The sequence below is a fragment of the Crocuta crocuta genome, unplaced genomic scaffold (assembly GCF_008692635.1).
Source record: "Crocuta crocuta isolate KB4526 unplaced genomic scaffold, BGI_CrCroc_1.0 scaffold138, whole genome shotgun sequence".
In the NCBI taxonomy this organism is placed as follows: Eukaryota; Metazoa; Chordata; class Mammalia; order Carnivora; family Hyaenidae; genus Crocuta; species Crocuta crocuta.
This window is the reverse complement of record NW_027532585.1, coordinates 5089589-5112307: the sequence shown is the minus strand read 5'-3', so window position 1 is coordinate 5112307 and position 22719 is coordinate 5089589. Positions and strand designations below refer to the sequence as shown.

General features: G+C 47.0%; 1 protein-coding gene across 1 annotated transcript in view; it reads left to right on the top strand.

The window, feature by feature from the left end:
- Positions 1-20865, top strand: part of LOC144244239 (pancreatic lipase-related protein 2-like) — a 21702-nt gene extending 837 nt beyond the window's left edge. Inside the window, exons 2-12 of the mRNA XM_077779484.1 lie at positions 1707-1861; positions 3577-3702; positions 5492-5626; positions 6276-6387; positions 7813-7932; positions 9117-9236; positions 11899-12017; positions 13956-14085; positions 16735-16846; positions 17735-17902; positions 20760-20865. Coding sequence (XP_077635610.1) covers positions 1707-1861; positions 3577-3702; positions 5492-5626; positions 6276-6387; positions 7813-7932; positions 9117-9236; positions 11899-12017; positions 13956-14085; positions 16735-16846; positions 17735-17902; positions 20760-20823 — 1361 coding nt within the window. The 3' untranslated portion in view covers positions 20824-20865. The remainder of the gene's footprint in view (positions 1-1706; positions 1862-3576; positions 3703-5491; positions 5627-6275; positions 6388-7812; positions 7933-9116; positions 9237-11898; positions 12018-13955; positions 14086-16734; positions 16847-17734; positions 17903-20759) is intronic.
- The last annotated feature ends 1854 nt before the right edge of the window (positions 20866-22719 follow it).

The window sequence follows — 22719 nt, the reverse complement described above, 5'->3', positions numbered from 1 at the left end:
CTCTGGGCCTTCTCTTCCATATCGTGGCCCGTGGAGGGAGACCCGGCTCCCAACAGCAGAGTCTGGGGTGGGGGAGGCTGCTCCTCAGCTCTCCTTTGCTGATCCACTGCCTCCTCCTGCCCCAGACCTGGGCAGCCCCCAAAGTCACTCCCAGGCACCCCCCTTCTTCCTTTGCCTCGGGGCTTCCCCCCTGCCTCTAGTTCCCCACCCTCCTGAGTGCCGGGGCCTCCCACCATGCTTCAAACTCACTTGTCCCAAACCAGGCTCAGACCCCACCTCCTACCCCCTTCTCCCCACCTTTGCCTTAATTTCCACTGTGACGGGAGGTTAGGATATCTGTGACCACCTCAGGCCACGGCACCTGTGCTGCCCCAGCCCGCACCACCCCTCCCTCAGGCTCTCCCTCTCAGAGCTGCTTACACTAGGCCCCACAAAACACCTTGATGAAGCACAGCCCCCAAGCCACTCACCCGCACTTCCTCACTCTCCCCCTCACAGCCCAGGTGTCCTAACCTGGCCCTCAAGCTTGTGCATTTGTCCCCTGAGGCCAGCGTTAGTCTGCAGGATGTTTCCTCTGCTCAGAGTGAATTCCACTCCATCATTATTCCTTCCCTATTAGATTTCCTCTAACAGCAGGGTTTGAACCAGATCTGTCTCAGTGTCTCCTCAGCACTTAGCTTTATTCCCAATTAAACTTCGCAGGTTCAAATCCTGGCTCGACCACTGGCTGTGACCTTGGCCAGTCTATTCTCTCTCTGTGCCTTGGTTTCCTCATCTGTAAAATGGATGTAATAATACAAATTCCTTAACTCATGGGGCTGTTTTGAGTATTAAATGGGATAATACTGGGAAAGTGCTAACATCGTATCTGGCACATAGTCAGCAACAAGTATTATAGAGTGCCAGGTTTTGAATGAATGGCCAATATTTAGCACCCAAGAGAGAGACCCTCTGCAACCCTCTGGATTTCATTATGTCACCCTCAGTGACAATTTCTTGGGGAAATGTTCGTGTCATAGGCTGGAGAAAGGACTCTCAGATTTTGATGTGGTTACTTGGGTCATCAGTTGCACGTAATAAGCCCCTACTGCATACAGATGCAAAAATTTACCTTTTCAAAGAACAGTAGGGAAAATCTGAAATGGCAGAGAATAACTTGGGGCCAAAATGTGTGTAAAAGGATGCCATAAAGCCATATGAACTAGACCAATACCGACAAATGTCTACCGTATGCACGGGCTGGTGCTGGATGTAATGGAGACCTCCAGGTGAATTAAGAAGCATCGTGCCATAGATTCACACTTCAGAAATAGCTGGTGCTTGATACAGGTCAAGGGCCATCTGGGAGAAGCCATTTTACAGCAGAAGTTTCCCCGGAATTCTCAGTGATTCCCCGACCAGCCTGCTGATAAGGGTTAAACAGCATTCAACATGCTATTTCCAGCCCCCTCCCCAGACCCTGTGAATCAGAATCTCTGAGGGAGGGGCCTGGGAATGTGTAAGCAACACACAGAGTCACTCCCAGCTTCCAGGTGATTCTTATCACCGCAAAATTTGGGGAACAATGACTGGCAAAGATAAAGACCAACATTGGCCATAACCAGGCCTGGGCCCTCCCTGAAGAGTCCTCTTGTGTAACAGCTGAGATGACACTGCTTCTCTCCAGAACCTCTCAAGTGCCCTGCTCATTGCTCTTCCTGCCCCAGGAAAGGAGATCTGTTATGGACATCTCGGCTGCTTTTCTGATGAAAAACCATGGACGGGGATCCTTCAGCGGCCTTTAAAGTTATTACCCTGGGCTCCCAAGGACATCGACACCCGCTTTCTCCTCTACACGAATGAAAATCCAAACAACTTCCAAGTAAGAGTGGGCATGGAAACACTGCCTGGGGGGTGGATTTGGGTGCCCACGTGGGAGCCTTTACATGGTTGTCTAAGGAGAAAGGCACTGCCTTGGAACTTTACAGATGATGTTTCCTCACCAATGTTCGACCTAGAGCCATCTCAGCTCTCAGGATCATAACTTCCCTATGCACATCTAATGAAATCATGGACGCCCAACCCGGAAATGAACACCCTCACACACACTTGTGCACAGCCTTGAGGGGCTTCCTGGCATCAGTAGCCTGTTCCTGGGAGGGTGTGAGTGGCAGTTATGGAGGAGCCCAGGCTTGGTGTACCCATGGGACAGTCTGTCTTCCTGCACCAGGCAGTGGAGGCAGAGAAGTCCCTCAGTGGGATAGACGGAGGGAGGTATAAATCCTTCCTGAGGAGCTGGAAGACAGGTGGGGAAGAAGGGGTACTTAACCACAAAGGGCAAGAGGGGGGGACCCTCGGGGCACCTGTTCGTTCCCAGGAGGCCTTCCAGATGGAAGAAGGACAGGTGTCCTGCAGGCGATTACAAGTGACCCGGAGTAGCCTGCTGAGAATCCAAGCAGCTGTCAGCCCCCGTGCCTGACCATTTAAAGAGCCAGGTGTCTATCTATAGGTCCCTGAGGTCACTCACTGTGAGAGTTTAGGGGACCCACTCTCCACTCAGCACTGCCAGCTGGGAGTCTGCTTGCGTGTAGCTATCATGCTATTTTCATCTTGTGATCCTTCTTCAGGCATCTTGCCTCTGGGGTCTGGTGGGAAGGGGCTTGAGGGCATTTGGAGATCTGGTCTCAGTCTCAGGACCTTGAGATGTGCCATTTGAGCAGAATCTCCCCTTTAAGACTGGTATTTCTGGCCCACAAGGTTTTTATCTTTTCCGGGCCAGAGATCGCTTCAGTATCCGGGCCCCCTTCTCAGGATGATGTTTTTATATGCATGAAGTAAAAGACATTGGAGTACAAAGGACATCAATTCTATTGATAAGGAGTTACCAGAACACATTCGATAAATACAGAATATAGTAATATGTGTGCTGCTTTATTATCTCACTAAATAACAAGATCTAGCAGCTGGTCTAATAACTACTGTAATTTAAAATATTAATGAGTATAGGGGGACCTAGGTGGCTGAGTCAATTAGTGTCTGACTTCAACTCAGGTCATGATCTCACAGTTCGTGGGTTTGAGCCCCACATCGGACTGTGGGCTGACAGCTCAGAGCGTGGAACCTGCTTCAGATTCTGTGTCTCCCTCTCTCTCTTTCCCTCTCTCTCTGCCCCTCCCCCGCTTGCACCCTATCTCTGCCTCCCAAAGGTGAATAAGTATTAAAAAAATAAAAATAAATAGCAATGAGTATGAATTATCTTAAGATACCTATAGCAACTGTAAATGTGACATGAAAATGTCACTGTGACTGTGACTTCTACTGGTGACAGAGTGTGGCTAATACTACTATGGTTTGTAGCCTGACTTCATATTTAACAAAAATGCTAGATTTCAATTAGGAGTTCATGAGAACAGAAAGTCCATGAGCTTGGACTTTCTGAAATCTATCCTCCAACCCCAGGTAAGGAAGGGCTGTTCTAGCCCGGTCCAATTTCATGGGAATTGAACCTGTGTGATCTCAGTCTTACTGGAACCGACTCTAACAGGTCCGTGGGTTGGAATGGCCAACATTCAAACTCCTCTCTTGTAATTAAACCAGCTGATCACTGCCACTGATCTAGACACCATCGAGGCTTCCAACTTCCAACTGGAACGCAAGACACGCTTCATCATCCATGGCTTCATAGACAAGGCAGAAGAGAGCTGGGTGTTGGACATGTGCAAGGTAGGGGCCCACCCTCCTCACCTGGCCACTCTGTATGGGGCTCAGTACCCAGCAGCCAGGTTCAAACACTGCAGCCCAATGTCCCTGAAACCGGGAAAGGAAATATTCGGGGAGAGACTCATCCTTTCTAAAACCACCAAGGAAAAGCTTGGTTCTCAGGATGTCCATTGTCAAGTTCTCCGAACCCAACAACTTCTAGCCAACCAGCTCCACTTGAGGCTGAAAAGAACCACAGCCCAATCAGAGAGTCCCAGAGGTGGAGACTACCGCAAATTACCTGACACGTGCCTTTGATGGTTTATATAAAATCCCTGTGTGACATAAAACCACTTAAATTTACCTGCTAGAACTTTGCTATCCAATAGAACATTCTGTGCTGATGGAAATATCCAAATCAAGAGCCACTACCTACCCGTGCGTGCTTATGGAGCACTGGAAACTAGTATGACCACAGAACTGAATTTTAAATTCACTGGATTTTAATTAATTTTAAATAACCACATGTGGCTAGTGACTACAGTGTTAGACAGCACAGCTCTAAACTTATCATGAATATTAGTAACGGATTATTATTCATAACATCCATTTCCCAAGCATTTACTGTGAGCCTGACACTGTGCAGATATAATCATTTCATGGTCCTTGCCCCATTTAATCTTCCCAGCAACACTGTGAGGAAGGTATAGTTACTGTTCCCATTTTATCAATGAGCAAATTAAGGCACAAAGAAGTTCAATACTTGCCCAACGCTGAATCCAGACGTGGAAAAGTAATGTCAGGTCTTCTGTCCTTAAAACACCACAATCCCATTGTATCTACAAATTTAGCCTGTATGAGGTGTCCAGGGCCATGGACCTTTGTGGCTTAGTCTGCACTGGGGCCAAATTCAACAGCTTCTGTCCAAGGGCTCTCTTCTCTTGGAACTGGGGTGTTCATACATGCCCCTGGACTCCCAGAAGGAAACTGTGTAGACCTGGAGATGGAAGAGTCAGGTAGACACAATCCACCATGACGCCCCAGTCTCCAGCCAACTCCCACCCCCCACCTCAAACCAAGTTTCAGTCCAGGGCATCCCAAAATGAACAAAGCATATGGAGTGGTCCTTTCTGACATTATTTTTCCCCCTCAAGGGACCAGTATCTGTGCTTGGGCAATAGACTGTGGTCACAGGACATGATATTAAAAGATGCATATATCCATTCTAAATTTTATCTTATTAAACTTGTCCTTCAGTACCTTAGATCTCCCACCAAAGCATTGTTGGGGAGCATACAAGCATTACACCCTTGGCTTCAACTTTCCGGTGTAGGGGTCCACAAAGTTTTCCTGTAGAAAACCAGGTAGCAATTGCTTTTGCATTTGTGTTAAATTTGGGTCATATTGTTTTAACTTACCTCTTTTAGCTCAGAAGCAGAGATAAACAGTAAGTAAACAAATGTGTGGCTGTGTTCCAATAAAACTTTATTTATAAAAGCAGGTGAATTTGGCCCTGCAGTAATAGTTCACTAATCCCTGATCTAGTAAGTGGTCTTTTGGATCCGGTTGTGTTAGTAAGTATCTGTGAGACCTTATAAGTCATTTAATCCACTCCAGGCCTCAGTTTCCACATCTGTTAAAGGAGGGATAAGCATACCCATTTGATAGCGATGTGGTGAAAGTTAGGACAAGTGCCAGGAATATTAAAGCTCTGGCACAACTAGGTACTTGATGGGTGTGAATTCCTATCTGTGGAGTGTACAACCAGTGGCTGTTAACAAACTGGTTTCTCCTTCTTGCTTGTCTTCCCCAGAGAATGTTTAAAGTGGAGAAGGTGAACTGCATCTGTGTGGACTGGAAACGTGGGGCAAAGACCCAATATACCCAAGCCGTCCACAACATTCGGGTTGTGGGAGCCGAGATAGCTTTCTTAATACAACAGCTGTCGGTAAAACCCTGCCTGGGCCACATCTCGTGGGTGGTGGGCAGAGACGGGGCAGGCAAGCACCCCCTTGCACCTAAGAGGCAGCCTAGGGACCCCCGGGCTGGGGGTGGGGCTGGAAGCCCAAGGAGGAGTTTCTTAAGGTGAAGCTACAGCTTTCCTCTCCCCTGCATTGTCCTGAAGACTCCTTCTTATGGGGCCCAAGGCAAACTAACCTCTTTGAGCCTCAGTTTCCCCTTTTGAAATAAAGCCTTCCCGCAGGCTGTTCTGGGAATTCCAGAGCACACTGGGTTGCCCAGCAACTCTTAGCTGAGTCTTCATAGTCACCCAGGAGGGAAGGCCTCTTACAGCCTTTTGGAAGGTCTATTCTGGAGAATCCCAGGGCCAAGCGCACTGCCCACACTCTCCCAGACAGATCCAACCCCTTCCGGGACCCGGGGGAGGTCGCCCCCTGGTGGCGGGTGGGTGGAAGCAGGAGGCGCACCTCCGGTCCCCGCCAGGGCCGCCTGCAGTTGACGCGATGGCCGCTGGTCAGCACTGTTGGCCCGTGCACCGCGCGGGCCAAGTCGCTCGGGGGTGGCTCCTCCCGAGTTTCCAGCCCGGTGCCGCCCCCATCCCCGCGCGTGGCGGGGCGTGACGCTCCATCCGTCCGCAGACCCAGCGAGGCTACCGGCCCGAGGACGTGCACCTCATCGGCCACAGCCTGGGCGCGCACTCGGCGGCCGAAGCGGGCAGGAGGCTGGGCGGCCGCGTGGGCAGGATCACAGGTGCGCGGCGCGCGGCCCCGACGGGGTGCGGGCGGCGGGGGGCGCGTTCACGCACGGCCGAGCGCCTGGACTGGCCAACCAGGAACAGACCGTGGGTGCAGCCAGACTTGAATCAAAACGTAACTGTCCGTGTTTTCACGTGCATTAGAAAACTCCTGATTGTAAATAAAAATACATTTATTTTTTAAAAAGAAAAAAGAATTAGCATGTGAAACCCATGGCTTGAGGGTTATCGCTAGAGTAATATAATAATAATAAGTGATGTTTTAAACATTGATTCATCAGTCCCACAAGTGTGTATGTTGTACCATGCAAAAACTGAAAGTAGCTACCTGAAACCTGCCAGTTGGAGGTGCTCAGTAAATAATGAATGAATGAATGAATGAATGAATGAATCACTTGGAAAAATTAATGCACACAAGACAGACACAGCTGGCTATTTATTTTGTGCAAAGTTCGTAACTTTGGCAAACAGATGCATTCAACATTTAATGAATGTCTCCTTTGCTCAGGACACAGCTGGCATCCGATGAGAGAAAGGGGATTGTATAGTTCATTTTCTATACAATTTTTCAGTTTGCAAAGTCCCTTTTCTTACATCATGTCATGGGGCTTTCACAATAACCCGATAAGAGAGGTTGCTGTGATTCCCGCTTTCCAGATGAGGGAACTGAAGATCAGAGAGGTTAGGTATTTGACCTTGAGCAGAACCAGGGCTAAATACAGGTCACTGAGTGCTAGGTGCCAGCAGCTTCCGCCCTGCCTCTCTTCAAAGAGGAACCAGGTCCAGACCACTTGAGAAAGCCCCCGACTAGTCTGGGTGGGAGGCAGACAATTCAGTAGGCAAGTGAAAGTCAGAGCAGAATTAAAGAATGCAAAATAATCCCACACAATGTGGATGCCGTGTGCTGATAAAGGAGGGGTTGAGTTTTCAGAGCGGAGATGGTGTTCGAGACAGGTCTTGGAGAGAGCAGATTTCTCAGGGGAGAAAGCAGGGAGGTGAGCCGCAGGCTAGGGCTAGTGTGTAGGCAGCCCCAGAGGCCGGGACCGGGTGGGGCTGGGGGACCATGACTGGGCGGACCTGGACAAGGCCAAGAGCTTGCAGTCTCAGAGAGCAGTGACCGAATAGTAACAAGTGAGGGTAGAAAGGGCAATGGAGGTGAGGGGACAACAGACCACCTAGATCCTTCTCGAGTCAGGCACCGGAGACTTCTGGATGGTCTTTGACGGTCAGTGACCCCGGTTAGCCTTTCAGTCTCAACTTCTCCCTCCTAAGCAGACCAGGAGCTGCAGACCTAATTCCCCACATCATGGCTACTGAGGTCTGGGACTCTGCCCGGGAATCCCCCTGGACTCTGTGGGTACAGGATTTAGATCTGGGTTTGCCTTGGAGTGCGGCCTCACCGCCCACCTTCCCCATTTCAGGACTGGACCCGGCAGAGCCATGCTTCCAGGGCACCCCTGAGGAGGTGCGGCTGGACCCCTCGGATGCCATGTTTGTGGATGTGATTCACACGGATTCTGCGCCCATCATCCCTTTCCTAGGTGAGTTCCTCGCCGCACCTCTTGGCGACCAGCCATGGCTGATGAGAGGGAGTGCGGGTGCCCCCACAGACACGTACCGCAGGGGTGGCGTTCACAATCGTTAGCCGCAGGAATATCCCAGGCACCAGCTGTCAAAATGGGTGCCAGCCACGAATAAGCAGCCAGTACAGTGCCAATCGCGTCAGCCTGCGACCCCAGGTAAAACGGAAGACACTTCTGCTGCCTGGAAGGCTATCAGTTAGTCTTCAAACCTTGTGTCCTTTCTGATCTGCCGTTATCCAGAGTGCAGATGTATTTCTCATCGACTCTTGACCTGTGCTTGCAAATACAAAGGTTGTTGTTTCCGTTTTTTTAAATTTTTCACTCCTTTTGTCACAGCTTTGGTACAGTTTGTTTGCCAGAGATGAAATATATCCTTTTAGCTAATTCTTCGAAACTCCTTGTTCTTTTTTCATTCCTTTCTCACATAACCACTTATGAAATGTGCCAATAAAAGTATGTTTTCAATGATAATTATATCACTTCTTGAGTCCCAGATGCTGCATTGAACATTTTAGACACATTAGCTCATTCATCATAACAACCCTAAAAAGTGGGTAGTATTATTACAATTTCGTTGTGGAGGAAAATGAGGTTCAATGACGTCAGGCAATTGTCCAACATTACGGAGTCTGTAAGTAGAATCAGGCTGTGATCACAGGTCTGCATCCTTCAAAAACCAAAACTCCTAGCCGTTAGGCTGGGCTCTCAATATAGCAATATTATGTAATGCGGCCTCAACACAACCACATAAGGTAGAAGTCAAAGGTTTTAAATGAGTATAGTAATAAAATTGGACCAGTGCTGATATGTATCTGCTGGTACACAGTGGTGTCGGGTCATGTCAGCATTGTTCAGGGTCCCCCCGAAACAGACACACACACACACACACACACGTGAGCACGCTCACCCAGAGCCTAGCTTCCCCCTCATCTCTCTTCCTGCATGCTCTCCTCCCTTCTTGTCTTACCAAGTGCCCATCTCTGAGCACTTTTGGCAGAGCCACAGACAGGATGGCTACACCCAGGAGAGAATTTTCCAAGAAGGTTCTCGCTGCGGTTGGAAGGAATTGAACACTCTCTGTGTGTGCAGCCTAACGTTGGGACCACTTACCTCCCTGATCACCTTTGCTTCCAACATTTCAGGTTTTGGAATGAGCCAAAAGGTGGGCCATCTGGATTTCTTTCCAAATGGAGGAAAGCAGATGCCTGGATGTCAGAAAAATGCCCTTTCAACCATTGTTGACATAAATGGACTATGGGAAGGTACGTGGAGGGGGGAAAGCAAGACAGCAGCTGCTTGCTCCTGGTGGGGACAAACAGTGCGTGGTCTGGGCCGGGCATTTCTGCAACCATGTCATGAGGTCTTTACTCGGATTAGCCCCATTTTACAGATAAGGAAACTGATCAGTAAAGTTATAAAACTTGCCCAAAGCCACCCTGGATTTAAGCCTTATTTCTGGCTGCAAAGCCCAGACCTCATGCTCTACCCCCACACCACCTCCCCCTTGTCAGGATGCTGAGACTTGGAGGGACCGCATGCTGCCGAGTACCCAGCTTGGGCTCTGGCCTCCAACCCCTGGGCCTGTTCCTTGAAGAACTTCAGCTCCGCGAAGATCTGAAGGGCTTAGGCTTCCTTGCCATTTGCTGTGCTCGGGGTCTAGGCATAGAAGGGAGCTAGCAGGAAGGCCAAGCAGGGGGGTGCTCTGTGGGTCTGGGGAGCAGGTGCCTGTAGTGTGAGGCCCAGGAGCTGGGGGATGGGCCTCCCGTGGGTTTCCATTCATCTGAAAGGGCAGGCTCAGGGCACCCAACCTGAGGTGAGCAAAGGCGTCATCTGTGTCAGCTGTCCTTGTTCTGGCCTTTGGCTATTCCTGCGGTGCAGGGGAGGCTCTGAGTCTGTGGACATTTCATTTGAGTATCTGTTTGTCTGAGCTGGGGGCTCCCCGGAGCCAGGGCACCGGGGGCTGTGTCAAGGGTGCCCCAGGCCCACCAGGGCCGAGCCCGAAGCAAGCGCTCAGCTGAGCTCAAGGACCTTTGGTGGCATGTTTATATTCCCTGTGCTGATTGCTTAAGCCACAGCCAGCACCCACCGACAGTAAATGGCGCTTTAACACTCGGCTCTGCACCTGCCCACTCCGACTCCCGAGAGTCACCGTAAGGGCTGCCCCTCCCACAAGTGACGAGCAGGCCACACGTACTCAGAGCCCAGGTTTAATGGAAGAGGGAATTTTGAGTGAATAAGCCCATGGACACTGGAGTGTATGTCTATTGTGTGGAGCCCTGAGTCCCCCAGGCGCTGGGCGGAGGAACAGTTAAATCCACTTGCCCCCCTTACGCTGGGACCCCAGGGCAGCCGAATGGGATGAAACCGTGAAGTCTGAAACGGGTTCTGTTGTCTGGGAAGGAGTGTTGGTGCCGGGCACACGGAACCGGCTGCTGCAGAAAGTTTCTGGGCTCGTGGAGCCCAGAGCTCTTGGGGGACTAATCCCATCACTGCTTCCCAGTCACAAAGGGGAGATGTGCCTTTCTGCATGAGCGGTGGGTGAAGCCCCACCAGACCCCCCCCGAAGTGACCCCCAGCTGTGTCTGGTGTCTCTGTGGATCACCTCATCGGAAGTCTTGCACCAAGAGCTGGAGAAGTGAAAAATCAATTTTCCAAACAAGAATACTTTGGTTTAAAGAAAAAGATTATAAATAAAATTCAGTGAGGGACGCCTGGGTGGCTCCATTGGTTAAGCATCTGACTCTTGATTTCAGCTCTGGTTATGATCTTAGGGTCATGACACTGAGCCCTGGGTTGGACCTGCTTAAGATTCTCTCTCTCCCCCATCAACTGCTTGCTCTCTCTAGTAAATAAAATAAAGTAACATAAAATTAAATATGTTAGAATATGTATAAATATTTATATTTATTCTATTTATAAATAGAAGAGTGGCCAGAGGCCACAGTAATCTTACTGGCCATTGCTTTCACCTTGTGCCTGGAATTATAAGAAAGAAGAATTTCTCAACCTGGGGTCAAAGGCACAAATAAGCTTGCTTCATGCGAGAGGCCTGCCCCGTGTGTCCAGAGTTCGAAAACTGTGGCCTGGACAGCCGACAGAACGCAACCCGTAAGCAGTATGTGAATGGTCCTCACAGTGACTATTTTAAATTTTTTTAATGTTTATTAATTTTTGAGAGAGACAGAGTGTTGGCAGGGGAGGGGCAGAGAGAGAGGGAGACACAGAAACTAATGCAACCTCCAGGCTCTGAGCTGTCGGCTCCAGGCTCTGAGCTGTCAACACAGAGCCCCAAGCGGGGCTCGAACTCATAGGCTGCGAGATCATGACCTGAGCTGCAGTTGGACGCTTAACCGACTGAGCCACCCAGGTGCCCCCACAGTGACTATTTTAAAAGTAGGAATGTACTGCTAATCATTTAGGTGTAGAAAGATTTCCAAAAGTCAAGATGCTGGCTTCTCATGAAAAATCAGAACAAGTAATCTGGGCCTTTACCATACAAAGGACTGGGCCATGTAGGATCCCTTTAAAGGCTATTTCTATCCTCCCCCCCTGCATATACCTTTCTCACTGCCCCCTGCATGGCCTGCAGCCCTCATCATTCCTTTACATCCAGAGGATTTGACCAATGTGCTCCTTAGCACCTAGCACCTGTCACTCCCCACTACTTGCTGGCCTTTGAATAGGACCTTCTTGGCAAATGGCCACAGTGGTGAGGAGAGGAAAGCCACTCTGGCCAACCACCACTCCTAACCCAGTCCCCAGATTTCCTACTTGCCCCAAAGTACGTCAAAGTCAGTGATAGAAATTTCACATTGCGCCATGACACCCATCTGTGAAATGAGGAGTTTCCCCGGTCAGTCACAATGGTTCCGGCTTCGAAAGTGAAATGCGTCCTGTGAGCGCCCATGGCTTTTGCTTCCTCAGGAACCCGAGACTTTGTGGCCTGCAATCACCTAAGAAGCTATAAGTATTACTCAAGCAGCATCACCAGCCCCGACGGCTTCCTGGGCTACCCATGTGCCTCCTACAATGAGTTTCAGGAGGTAGGTCACCCCAGGGCTGGGGAAAGATGGGCTTTGTCCCTGTGACTTGGAATGGAGTGGAACTGTAACCTCATGACTAATGGGAAGAGGTACTGGACATGCAGAGCCTCACAGAGCCTTCCTCTCCCCAGGGTAGAGTGGGTGGGAGGGGATCTGCTTGCTGGGCCTTCCCTAGATCCAGCCTTTTATTCTGGAAAATTCCCAATCTACACAGAAGTCAAAGGAAGAGTGCATGAATACCTGTACGCCCATCACCTACATGCACTGATTGTTAACTCTTTATGGTATGTGTACTTATGTTTCTTTTCTAAACGATGTCAAAGCAAACTCAAGACACTAGGACTTTGCTCAGAAATACTTCAGCATCGGTCCCCTGAGAACAAGAGCATTCTCTTATAGAACAGCATTCAAGAAATTGTTAAACTGATACACTAATACTTTCCAATAGCCAATATCCATTCCAATATTGTCCATATTTGAGTTCCAAATATCCAAATCATGTCCTCCAGAGCTGTCTTTCTTTTTCTTTCTTTCATTCTCTGCCTTTCCCTCTCTCTCTCACTTTCTTCTCCTCTCTACCCTTCTCCTCCCTTCCTTTATTCCCTTCTTTTTCTTCCATTGCATTTATTCATTTTTTTTAGTCTCCTTTAATCCAGAACAGCTCTGCATCTTTCACTGGTCCATCCAAGAAATTGACAGTTGTGAAGACTCCAGGCTTAGTATTTGGCAGAATATCCCATAATCTGAACTCATCTGGTTATTTCTTCATGATTCACTGAATGCTATTTAGTCATCAGTGTGTCACAACCAGAGGCACTGGCATTTATTTAGTGTCACTTTGTCTCATTATTTGATGACTTACAGTTTCATTACTTGTTTAAGGTTTAAAAACCAATCTGCCAGATTTCCCCATTAGAGAAGTACCATTTCCCCTAAGTGATCTGTGAGGTGACATTATTCCTCAATGACAAGCCAGTGTGAAAGTGTGACCTTCTTACCTGAATCGGTTAGGACCCCGGGGTTGCGAAAGTTTGAAGTTTCAAAATACTTTTTTCTCCAATGTAAATGTAAGAATATACTTACATGCACATGTTTTCCTTTCAAGGCTAATTTTGAAAAATTAACATTCTTGGGATGAACTAAGTTCAAAAGAACAGTGTGTTCAGCTCCCAGGGTCTGTGAGTATTTATTGCACAGCCTCGGCTCTGCTAGTTATTGTTAGGGCCTGGATAAGAGTATCCACAGCCTCCAGCACTTGTCTTAGTGCTTTCCAAAGTGCAAAATAGCTCCACACACCATAGAAGATGGATGGCAAGGTCAAAGAATGGAAGACCCATGACACTAGCAGAAAACGTTAGTCTGATCTGAGCAGAACAAACCACCTCCTCCAGGCCCAACAGATGAGCTATCACCATTTGGGGAATGTCAAACAGGGATCAGTTATATAAGTCACATTCAAGTCAAGACGGTCACAGATCTTCTCTTCCTCTGGTCTTTGAATAACTTATTTGTCCCATTTCCTCCTCCTGGAAGGTGTCTTCTGGTTTCCTTCCATATTTTAACACTGTTGCTTCACGGATATGATTTGTCTACCCAAGTCTACTCCAAGTTTTCTGGGTACTTCTTTGGGTACAAGCAGGGTTTCCTACAGTTCTATGCATGACTCAGAGGATGAATGCATGGGTGTATGGGTAGATGGATGCAAGCATGTCAGTGGAGAATGGATGGGTGGATAGGTGAATGGGTGGGTAGATGAGAGGATGGATGGGAAATGAATGGATAGATGGATGGTTGGATGGCTAGGTGGGAGGAGGGATGGGGGATGGATGGGTGCCTGGGTAGATAAGTAGGAGGATGGATTAGAAGATGAATTACTTGCTTTCTTGAGTGAGAGAGTCAAAGCCCAGCACTGAAAAACAAATTATGTTTTTTCACTAGGGTAGCTGTTTCCCTTGTCCAGCTGAAGGATGCCCCCAAATGGGGCACTATGCTGACCAATTTCAGGGCAAGACCAAAGCTGTGGGACAAACCTTTTTCCTGAACACAGGAGACAGTGGTAACTTTACTCGTAAGTTTCCATTCTACTCTTTTAAAATGCTTGCAAATAATTTGGAAATGTGTAGCAGCCTAATTAGTCAGGTCCCCTGCTAACAATGGCCAGAAACTCAACTCCAGCCAGTTTACCTGTAATAGAAGCACAGTAGAATGGCATTGTCTCGCTTCATGTTTACCCCTCTAGCCAATGGAGTGAAGTACAATGATTGGCACAGACTGGTCACATGTTCACCCATCCTGGTGGCAAAAAGCATGAATCAATTAATAGAAGAAGAAGAAGGGCATATGGGGCAAAGTCACCGTAAGTCAAGAGGTCACTGTGGTTATCTGTCATTGGAGTACCCTACACAATCATGCATGCATATGCACACACACGTACATACACACACACACATACACGCTATGTTTGTGTTGTTATTTTGTCCAGTTTCTCACCAAAAAATGTACAAGATAGTAAAATCATCAAGATTCATTTGTTATAAGTAATAACACAGGGTAGCTGAATAGCAGTTGCTTTCCAAGGGAGTTATAAATTAAAAAAAATTATACGGCACCTTTACAAAACACTTTTCACATGTAGCATCTCATGTAATCTTCACAATACTTAGGAAAGATAACAGTTTGGCAGTATCTGTAAAGTCTTATGAGCATATTCCTTCAACCCAGTCATTCTACATCTCAGGCGTACCTGAGGAAAACGCTTGCCTAAGAAGGTGTGCTCAGGGACGTTCACTGCAGCACTGTATTTAATGCTAAATGTTTAGTGACGAGAAACCTAGATGCCCACCAACTGGTAAACCACCAAGTACTATATTAACCATTAAAAGCAAAAAGAGGGGCGCCTGGGTGGCCCAGCTGGTTGAGCGTCCAACTCTTGATTTTGGCTCAGGTCATGACCTCGCAGTTCATGAGATGGAGTCCCCCCCCCACCCCGTCGGGTTCTCTGTGCTGACAGCATGGAGCCAGCTTGAGATTCTTTCTTTCTGCTCTCCCCCCCACCAACCCAACCATGCTCACGCTCTCTCTTTCTCTTTCAAAATGAATTAGAAATAAACATTTAAAATAAATAAATAAATAAGCAAATAAATAAATAAAAGCAAGGAGAGAGCTCTATTTACTGAAGAGAGAAATCCTCTAAAGCACAGCAAGTGAAAAATGCAAGTGGCAAACGACATGTATCAATAGAACACCTGCATACAACGTGAATCAGCCAGGGTCCTGACAGGAGGGAGAACTCATCGCAGTGGGTCAGATGAAGACACTTGTTTGAAGGATCCACTTTGAGAGGTGTGGGCAGGGTTAAAGGAACAAACCAGGGATGCTGAGGCACCTAGAACCTGGTGGCCCTGGGGTCCTGGAATGGCAGGTTGTCACAGAGGGTGGGAGGGAGTTACCACCCGACACCTGGTACAGAGTGGGAGCCTGCAGGGGAGCACGAGAGATGTTTCCACCCATTCCTCCTGCTTCCTCAGCTCCTGCCGAAGTCCCTCATTGGCTGAACTCCATAGAAAGCCAGTGGCAAAGATCCCTGGTGGCGGCGTCCTTCCAGAACGCAAAGCAGTGGGTAGAGACAATAGAGAATAACTGTGCGTCCTATTTGTGGAAGGGAAAACAAGCCTAGATATTCTTGTATAAACTTACCCGTGTACGTATGAATGCTCAGGGAAATCTCCCGGTTAGGGTTTCTCTACCTCAGCAGTATTGACATTTAGGGCTGGATAATTTGTTGGTGTGGGGGTGGGGGCTGTAATGCATTACAAATATTTAGCAGACCCTTGGCCGCTACCCAGTAGATGCCATCAGCACCCCACTTTCCTGGTGCAACAACTAATAATGTCTCCAGACATTGTCAAATGTCGCCAGGGATACAAAATCACCCCTGATTGAGAACCACTGGACTTGACTAAGTATAGACATCAAAATGGTTACCTTAAGGAAAAACTTGAGGGGCACCTGGGTGGCTCAGTCAGTTAAGTGTCTAACTTCAGCTCAGGTCATGATCCCATGGTTTGTGAGTTTGAACCCTACATTGGGCTCTGTGCTGACAGCTCAGAGCCTGGAACCTGCTTTGGATTCTGTGTCTCCCTCTCTCTCTGCCCCTCTCCCCCTCATGCTCTGTCACTCTCTCCCTTTCTCAGAAATAAATAAACTTTAAAAAAAAATTTTTTAAAGGAAAAAGAAAAAAAAGCTTGAGATGAAGGGCCAGTTAGATGGGGTGTGGATGAAGGTTTTTTTTTTTTAATTTATTGAAAAATTAAAATAGTCCATTGCATATGAAAGTAGTGAAAAACTAGAGGAGAGGACTAGGTGATTTATCCCAATAGTGCAAATATCTCCCTATCCGGGTGGCCTTTCTGTGTACCGATGTGAACCTCGGGCACACACGTGCAATAAGCAGCTGTCTCTCATCCATGAGGCCACGTGCCTTGCTGTATCGGCACAAGATTGTGCTGAACTATAATATTTTCTTTCCCCTGCATCCCTCACCTCCACCTAGAATCTGAGTTCCTAGGACTCCAACTTCGATGAAAGAGGCTGTTGTCACCTTGTCCCTTTCTTGGCATCCTGGGGAGATTCAGAGCTTAGAGGAAGAATGCTTTCTCGGGGTTATATTTTTCCTAACAAGATGAATTCATTGAACTGATTGTGTGTCTTCGGACAGGTTGGAGACATAGGGTGTCGGTCACACTGGCTGGAAAACGGAAAACAAGTGGGTACTTCAGGATTGCTCTGTATGGAAGTAAAGGAAACTCAAAACAATATGAAATTTTCAAGTAAGTTCGACAGTAAAGTGAAGTGGTTTTGCTTTTCATAAAAGAGCATTTCTAAGAGATTGGCTATAAACTGCTTTATAAATCTGGCCATGTATTATACAGAACCAGTGAATCCTAGGGTATCAGAGCTGGAGGAAAATCATAGCATCTAATCCAGCCATCCCATTTTACAGATGAGAAAAGTGAAGCTCAGAGAGGAGTTCACGATTTAAAATCAGATATATCCTCACTTCTTTTGCAATGTCGGTCATTGCTTTCTGACTTAGGTTTAATGGATATCAAATTCTTCAAAGGCCCGTTTATGTGGCGACTTATCCCAAAACACACTTTCCACCCCCCCCACACACACATATACATACATATATACCAAGCTTCTTGTTGCTGTGGCAACGTCAGCACCTAGCTTGTATCGGGTATGTGAGGTACTTGGTAAATAGGTATTGTACAAATGCGTAACCGTGCTACAAAATTACATTCTGGTTTCTCTACTAACTTTTACATAACACTTTTCATGTTAAGTTATAGCTCCTTGACAACTTTCTTTGCTCCGTATGAAATCCTAACAGAAGACCTCTACTGAACCACATGCATGTTTAAACATAAGACATTGGATTAATTCATCCTATAGTGTAATCATAGGGTTAATATGCTTCCCCAAATATTTGATTTCCCCTAAGGACAAATTAAGATAGCACAAATCTACGGTCCTATATTTTTTGAAGATGTGTTCTTCACAAATACATGTGTGTTTTAGCAGCCCCTGGTTTACATGAAGTCATTCAAGGTGTTTGCAGAAAACCAACAAATTGTTTGGAAAAACGATAGATTGTCATCATCCTCTGTATTCATACATCTAGCTGATATAACACTTTATGTCTGTGCTTTCAGAGGATCCCTCCAACCACATGCAAGTCATATGCGTGACATTGATGTGGACCTCAATGTCGGAAAAATCCAGAAGGTTAAGTTCCTCTGGAACAACCATGTGATCAATCTTTTCCGGCCCAAGCTAGGAGCTTCACAAATCACAGTGCAAAGTGGTGAAAATGGGACTGAGTGAGTATCTTTTATTCCACATACATTTTATTATCCATAATTACTTATCGATCTATCCATGTATGCAACCATCCATCCAGGGACCCACCTACCCATCTAAATAACCACCTACCCATCTGTGCATTCCTTTCTGTCCATCTGCTTAACCATTCACCCATCCATTTATCCATCGGCCATTTATCCAGTCATCCGTTTCTTTCGCTTCTGGCTATCCAGCCGTTATCTACCCAACTATTCATCTCAACCTCCCCACCCTCTGCTGCTGTCTATCCATCTGATTCATTTCGGAAAATCAAATATTTTCCTCAGGCTAAATTCAACTTGGCAGGAGTAAGGCATCAGTTGGTTTAATGCATAGATTTGAGAAACAGGCCAACATGAGACTATTTTATCCCAAACAATGAGGAAAATGCCTGGGCAGAAATTAGAGGAAATCGCTAAGTTAATTCCAGTGAGGGGGCCATTCTTAATGTGAATTGGTTTGTTTGGAGACTGTGGCATGAGAAGGATAGGGAGTGGGTTAGGATCTGGCTCACAGTGGCGATCTCTTCATATTCAAGGGAACACAGTCTTACTTGGTAGGGGGGCTGGGAGAGGACCTAACTGTGTTTAAAATATGGAAAGGGGCACCTTAGTGGCTCAGTGGGTTGAGCGATGGACTCGATTGCAGCTCAGGTCATGATCTTACTGTTTGTGCAACTGAACCATGCATTGGGCTCCAGGCTGAGAGCACAGAGCCTGCTTCTGATTCTCTCTCTCCCTCTCTCTCTGCCCCTCCCCCACTCAAGCTCACTCTCAAAATAACTAAACTTAGAACTATTTTTAATTTTTTTAGTGTTTATTTTGAGAGAGGGCGAGACAGAGTGAGAGAGACAGAGAGAATCTGAAACAAGCTTCAGGCTCTGAGCTGTCAGCACAGAGCTGGAAGCAGGGCTTGAAATTCACAAACCGTGAGATCATGACCTGAGCCAAAGTCGAATGCTTAACCTACTGAGCCACCCAGGCGCCCTTAAAAAAAATTTAAACACAGAATGAGAGAAGGCCACTGTCAAAGAAGAAAATTATAAAATAACAGGATGTTAGAGTCTGAAGGAAGCTTAGATATCACCTCTCAACAGCCTTCATTTTGAGATGAGGAAAGCGAGATAACGGAAATTCATGCAACATGTCTAAGACCACATAGCAAAGCTGGAGGGAAGAATACTGGGCCACAAAATGTTTCCGAAAACACACACCGAGGCCTTACTCAGCTGCACCACTTACCTGTGGGAGCTGTAAACCTTAATATTCTAGATCCCTCCCCATGTCATTGGAAGGATCAAACGTCACTGTGGCTGTGCCATTTCTTTGTACATGCAATAGCAGAGCACGAGCATGAGGCACAGAACAGACTTAGACCAAGGTCTTCTGACAGCCAATCCCACCCAGCTATAAACAGCCAGACGTGGAGCTGAGGATCTGTCAAGCCAGGTGTTAGAATGCATTGTGGAACTGTCTGGATTTCACAGTAGTGAGGTGGAGGTTGGGTGGAGTTATCGTTGCCAGTACAGTACAGCCCACACACTGTATATCGCAAGTACTAAAGTCACCACCTCACACAAGGGACCCTTGTCAAGGAGCTACATTCTGAAGCTGAGCCCTGAGGGAAGGCTGGTGTGGTCAACCATCCCACTTTACCAGAGACACTTCGAGTGCTGGAGGAGCCCGGAAGTGCCCTGCATTTCACCCCTGGGTGGCTGCCCCAACCCGACCAGGCTTCGCCCCTCAGGAGTGACAATCCTTCACGATCTTTTTTTTTTTTTAACATCTTTATTGAGATATCATTCCCATACCATACAATTCACCCTTGAGAAGGATATAATTCAATGGTCTTTAATAAATCACAGAGTTGTATAGTCATCACGTGATCAATTTTAGAATATTTCATTACCCCGAAAGGAAACCCCACACCCATTAGCCATCGCCTGCCAATCTCTTTGCCCAGCCCTAAGCAACCACTAGACTCCTTTCTATCCCTGTTGATTTTCCTGCTCCAGACACTTCATAGAAACAGAATCATATAAAACGTAGTCCTTTGTGATGGGCTTCCTTCACTCAGCCTCATGTTTTCAAGACCCATCCATGTTGTAACATGGGTCTATACTTCATTCCTTTTTCTTTCCAAACAATATTACATAGATAGGCCACTAATCTATGGCCTTTAGATTAATCAGTTTATCCATTAATCAGCTGATGGACATTTGGGTCGTTTCCACTTTGGGGCTATTATGAATAATGCTCCTTATATATAAGTTTTCATGTGGACATATGTTTTCATTTCCCTTGCGCATATAGGAGCAGAATTGCTAAGTCATATGATAACTTTAGGTTTAAGTTTTAGAGGAACTGCCAGACCGTTTTTCCGGAATGGCTGCCACCTTTTATGTTCCCAGAAGCCACATACAAAGACCATCCGTGATCTTGACTCTACGGGGAAAGTCCTCTCTGGGCAGGCTAAGGTGCTCCCGGGGACACATTGCCAGGCCCACAGACGCAGGTGCATCAGACAATCTCTTGGTTTCCAAGAAAAGAAAGGAAAGAAAAGAAAAGAAAAAAAAAGAAAAGAAAAGAAAGGAAAAGAAAGAAAAATCCTGGGTCTGATGCATCTGATTCATTCTCAGCTCATTAAGAAGCCACAGGGGAGAAGGACGTCCTTTGAATGGTTTTGCTTAGAATACCCTGAACTCAGTCTGGTCTAGCAGAGGCTTCCTGTCAAAGGGATCTGAATTCCAGGGCACTGGCTAACCGCTGTTTACGCATCTGAGGTCACGTTTCCACAAGCAAATCAGCCTCATGCTGAAAATGTTTTCCTCCGCAGGTGTAATTTTTGTAGCAACAGCACGGTGCGAGAAGACGTTTTGCAGTCTCTTTACCCTTGTTAGAAATGCAGCGTTCTCTTGTATCTTTGTGGTAATAAATTCTTTAATGTGCTTGGTTTGGCGTTGAGGTGTTAATTTGACACCCTTCTGTTCCGGGGTCACATTTCAGACATGATTTACGGGATGGAAGCTGAATTTGACCAGAGGGAGCGCCTGAAACCTCCCGCGGCCTTCCTCTGCCACCATCTCTCTTTCAGGGCACTCGGTGTGGTCTGTTCTAACGTATTTCCTTTCCTTAGACAATGAATTTCTGTCCTATTTGATAAGGTCATCATCGTTCCCATGTGTTGCCCACCCAGCTTTTAACATCCCAGGGTGGGAAGCAGATGCAGGGCAAGGGCAGCCTATGGCAGGAGGAACTCAGTGCAATTGTTATTTAGATTAAAGCCTGCTTATGGCCTTGGAGGGAAAGGGGTTAACATACATTCATACATGTAAATGATGCAAAATGCAGAAGATCCAGAAGAGTATTCTTACACAAGGTATGTCTCTGCCCACCCTCACCCTCCAAGTGTCTGGTTCCTCTTCTCAGAGACAAGCACAGTTTCTTGTTTTTTGTTTTTTCCCCAGAAATATTCTACATGTACACACACGTGCACCCATCTCACACAGGCAGCCCCAGCCCAACCCCCACGGTTATTGTTTTAAACAAATTGTCGCATACAATAGATACCGTTCTCACTGGTTTTTGCATTATCAATACATTGGGTATTAGTCTCTAATGGTACAGAAAAAGCCTCTTCATTCTTTTTACAGCTTCAGAGATGCCACGGACAATGCATGTGGTGGGCTAATGGACATAGGAGTTTTTCCAAAATTTACCCATTATGAATATTCATGCAGAGCCACTATCTTTTGTGGTTGTTTTACATCACAAAACTCTGGCCAGTAAATGTTTAGGACGTATCTCTTTTGGTCAAGATTGCCAAGCTGTCCATTGTAGCAAATGTACCAGCTTACAGTCCGGTCAACACCCCAAGTCGGCTGAACCATATGAAATCGCCACCCTTGTGGGCCAAGAAAGTAAATATTGGTCATTTCATACAGTTCCTTCTAACAGGAGGGTGCTTTGCACCCGTACCAACATGGTGAATTGTCCAACCTTTTTTGAATTTGGTAGGGTAAAGTCCTTTTCCTTAAATTGCAATCTGTGTTTATTATGAATGAGAGTGAACATCTTTTCCCTGTTGAATGGCCCTTTGCATTTCTGTCACTGTAAACTGTCCAAGTTGTTTGCCAATTCTAGACAGCTTTTTCATACCATTTTTACTTCAAAAACTTTTAATGTTTGTTTAGTTTTGAGAGAGAGACAGAGCGCAAGTCAGGGAGAGGCAGAGAGAGGGAGACACAGAATCTGAAGCTGCCTCCAGGCTCTGAGCTGTCAGCACAGAGCCTGACACTGGGGCTCGAACTCACGGACCGCGAGATCATGACCTGAGCGGAAGTCAGATGCTTAACCGTCTGAGCCACCCAGGTGTCCTATATCATTTTTACTTTAAAAAACACTTCAAAATGAAGAAAATTGGAATATTCTGTCAAATGCAGATTTTTCGCCAAGTTATCCTTCTCCCTGGGAGGAAACGGTAAGTCGGTTGAAGGGCCTGGGTGTCTCCTTACAGTGCTGGCACCCAGCCAGCCTGGACCCGGCTCCTACACAGAAGGTTCTCCAGGTGCTATAATCCAAGGGTACCCAGGGGAATCTAACCACCTGAACTCACACCAGGTCAAGGCTAGGTGGCGCGGCCACACCCAGGTTTCCAGCTTTCTTTCCGAGCCAGATACTGGTCTCCATGGTCATCTTTCAAGGCCATTGAGCAGGCAGAGTCTGTGCCCAGATCTTGGGGGTCTCAGTGCCACCCTGGGCAGAGAAGTGGGGGCCTTTGTGGAGTGTGGTCTTTC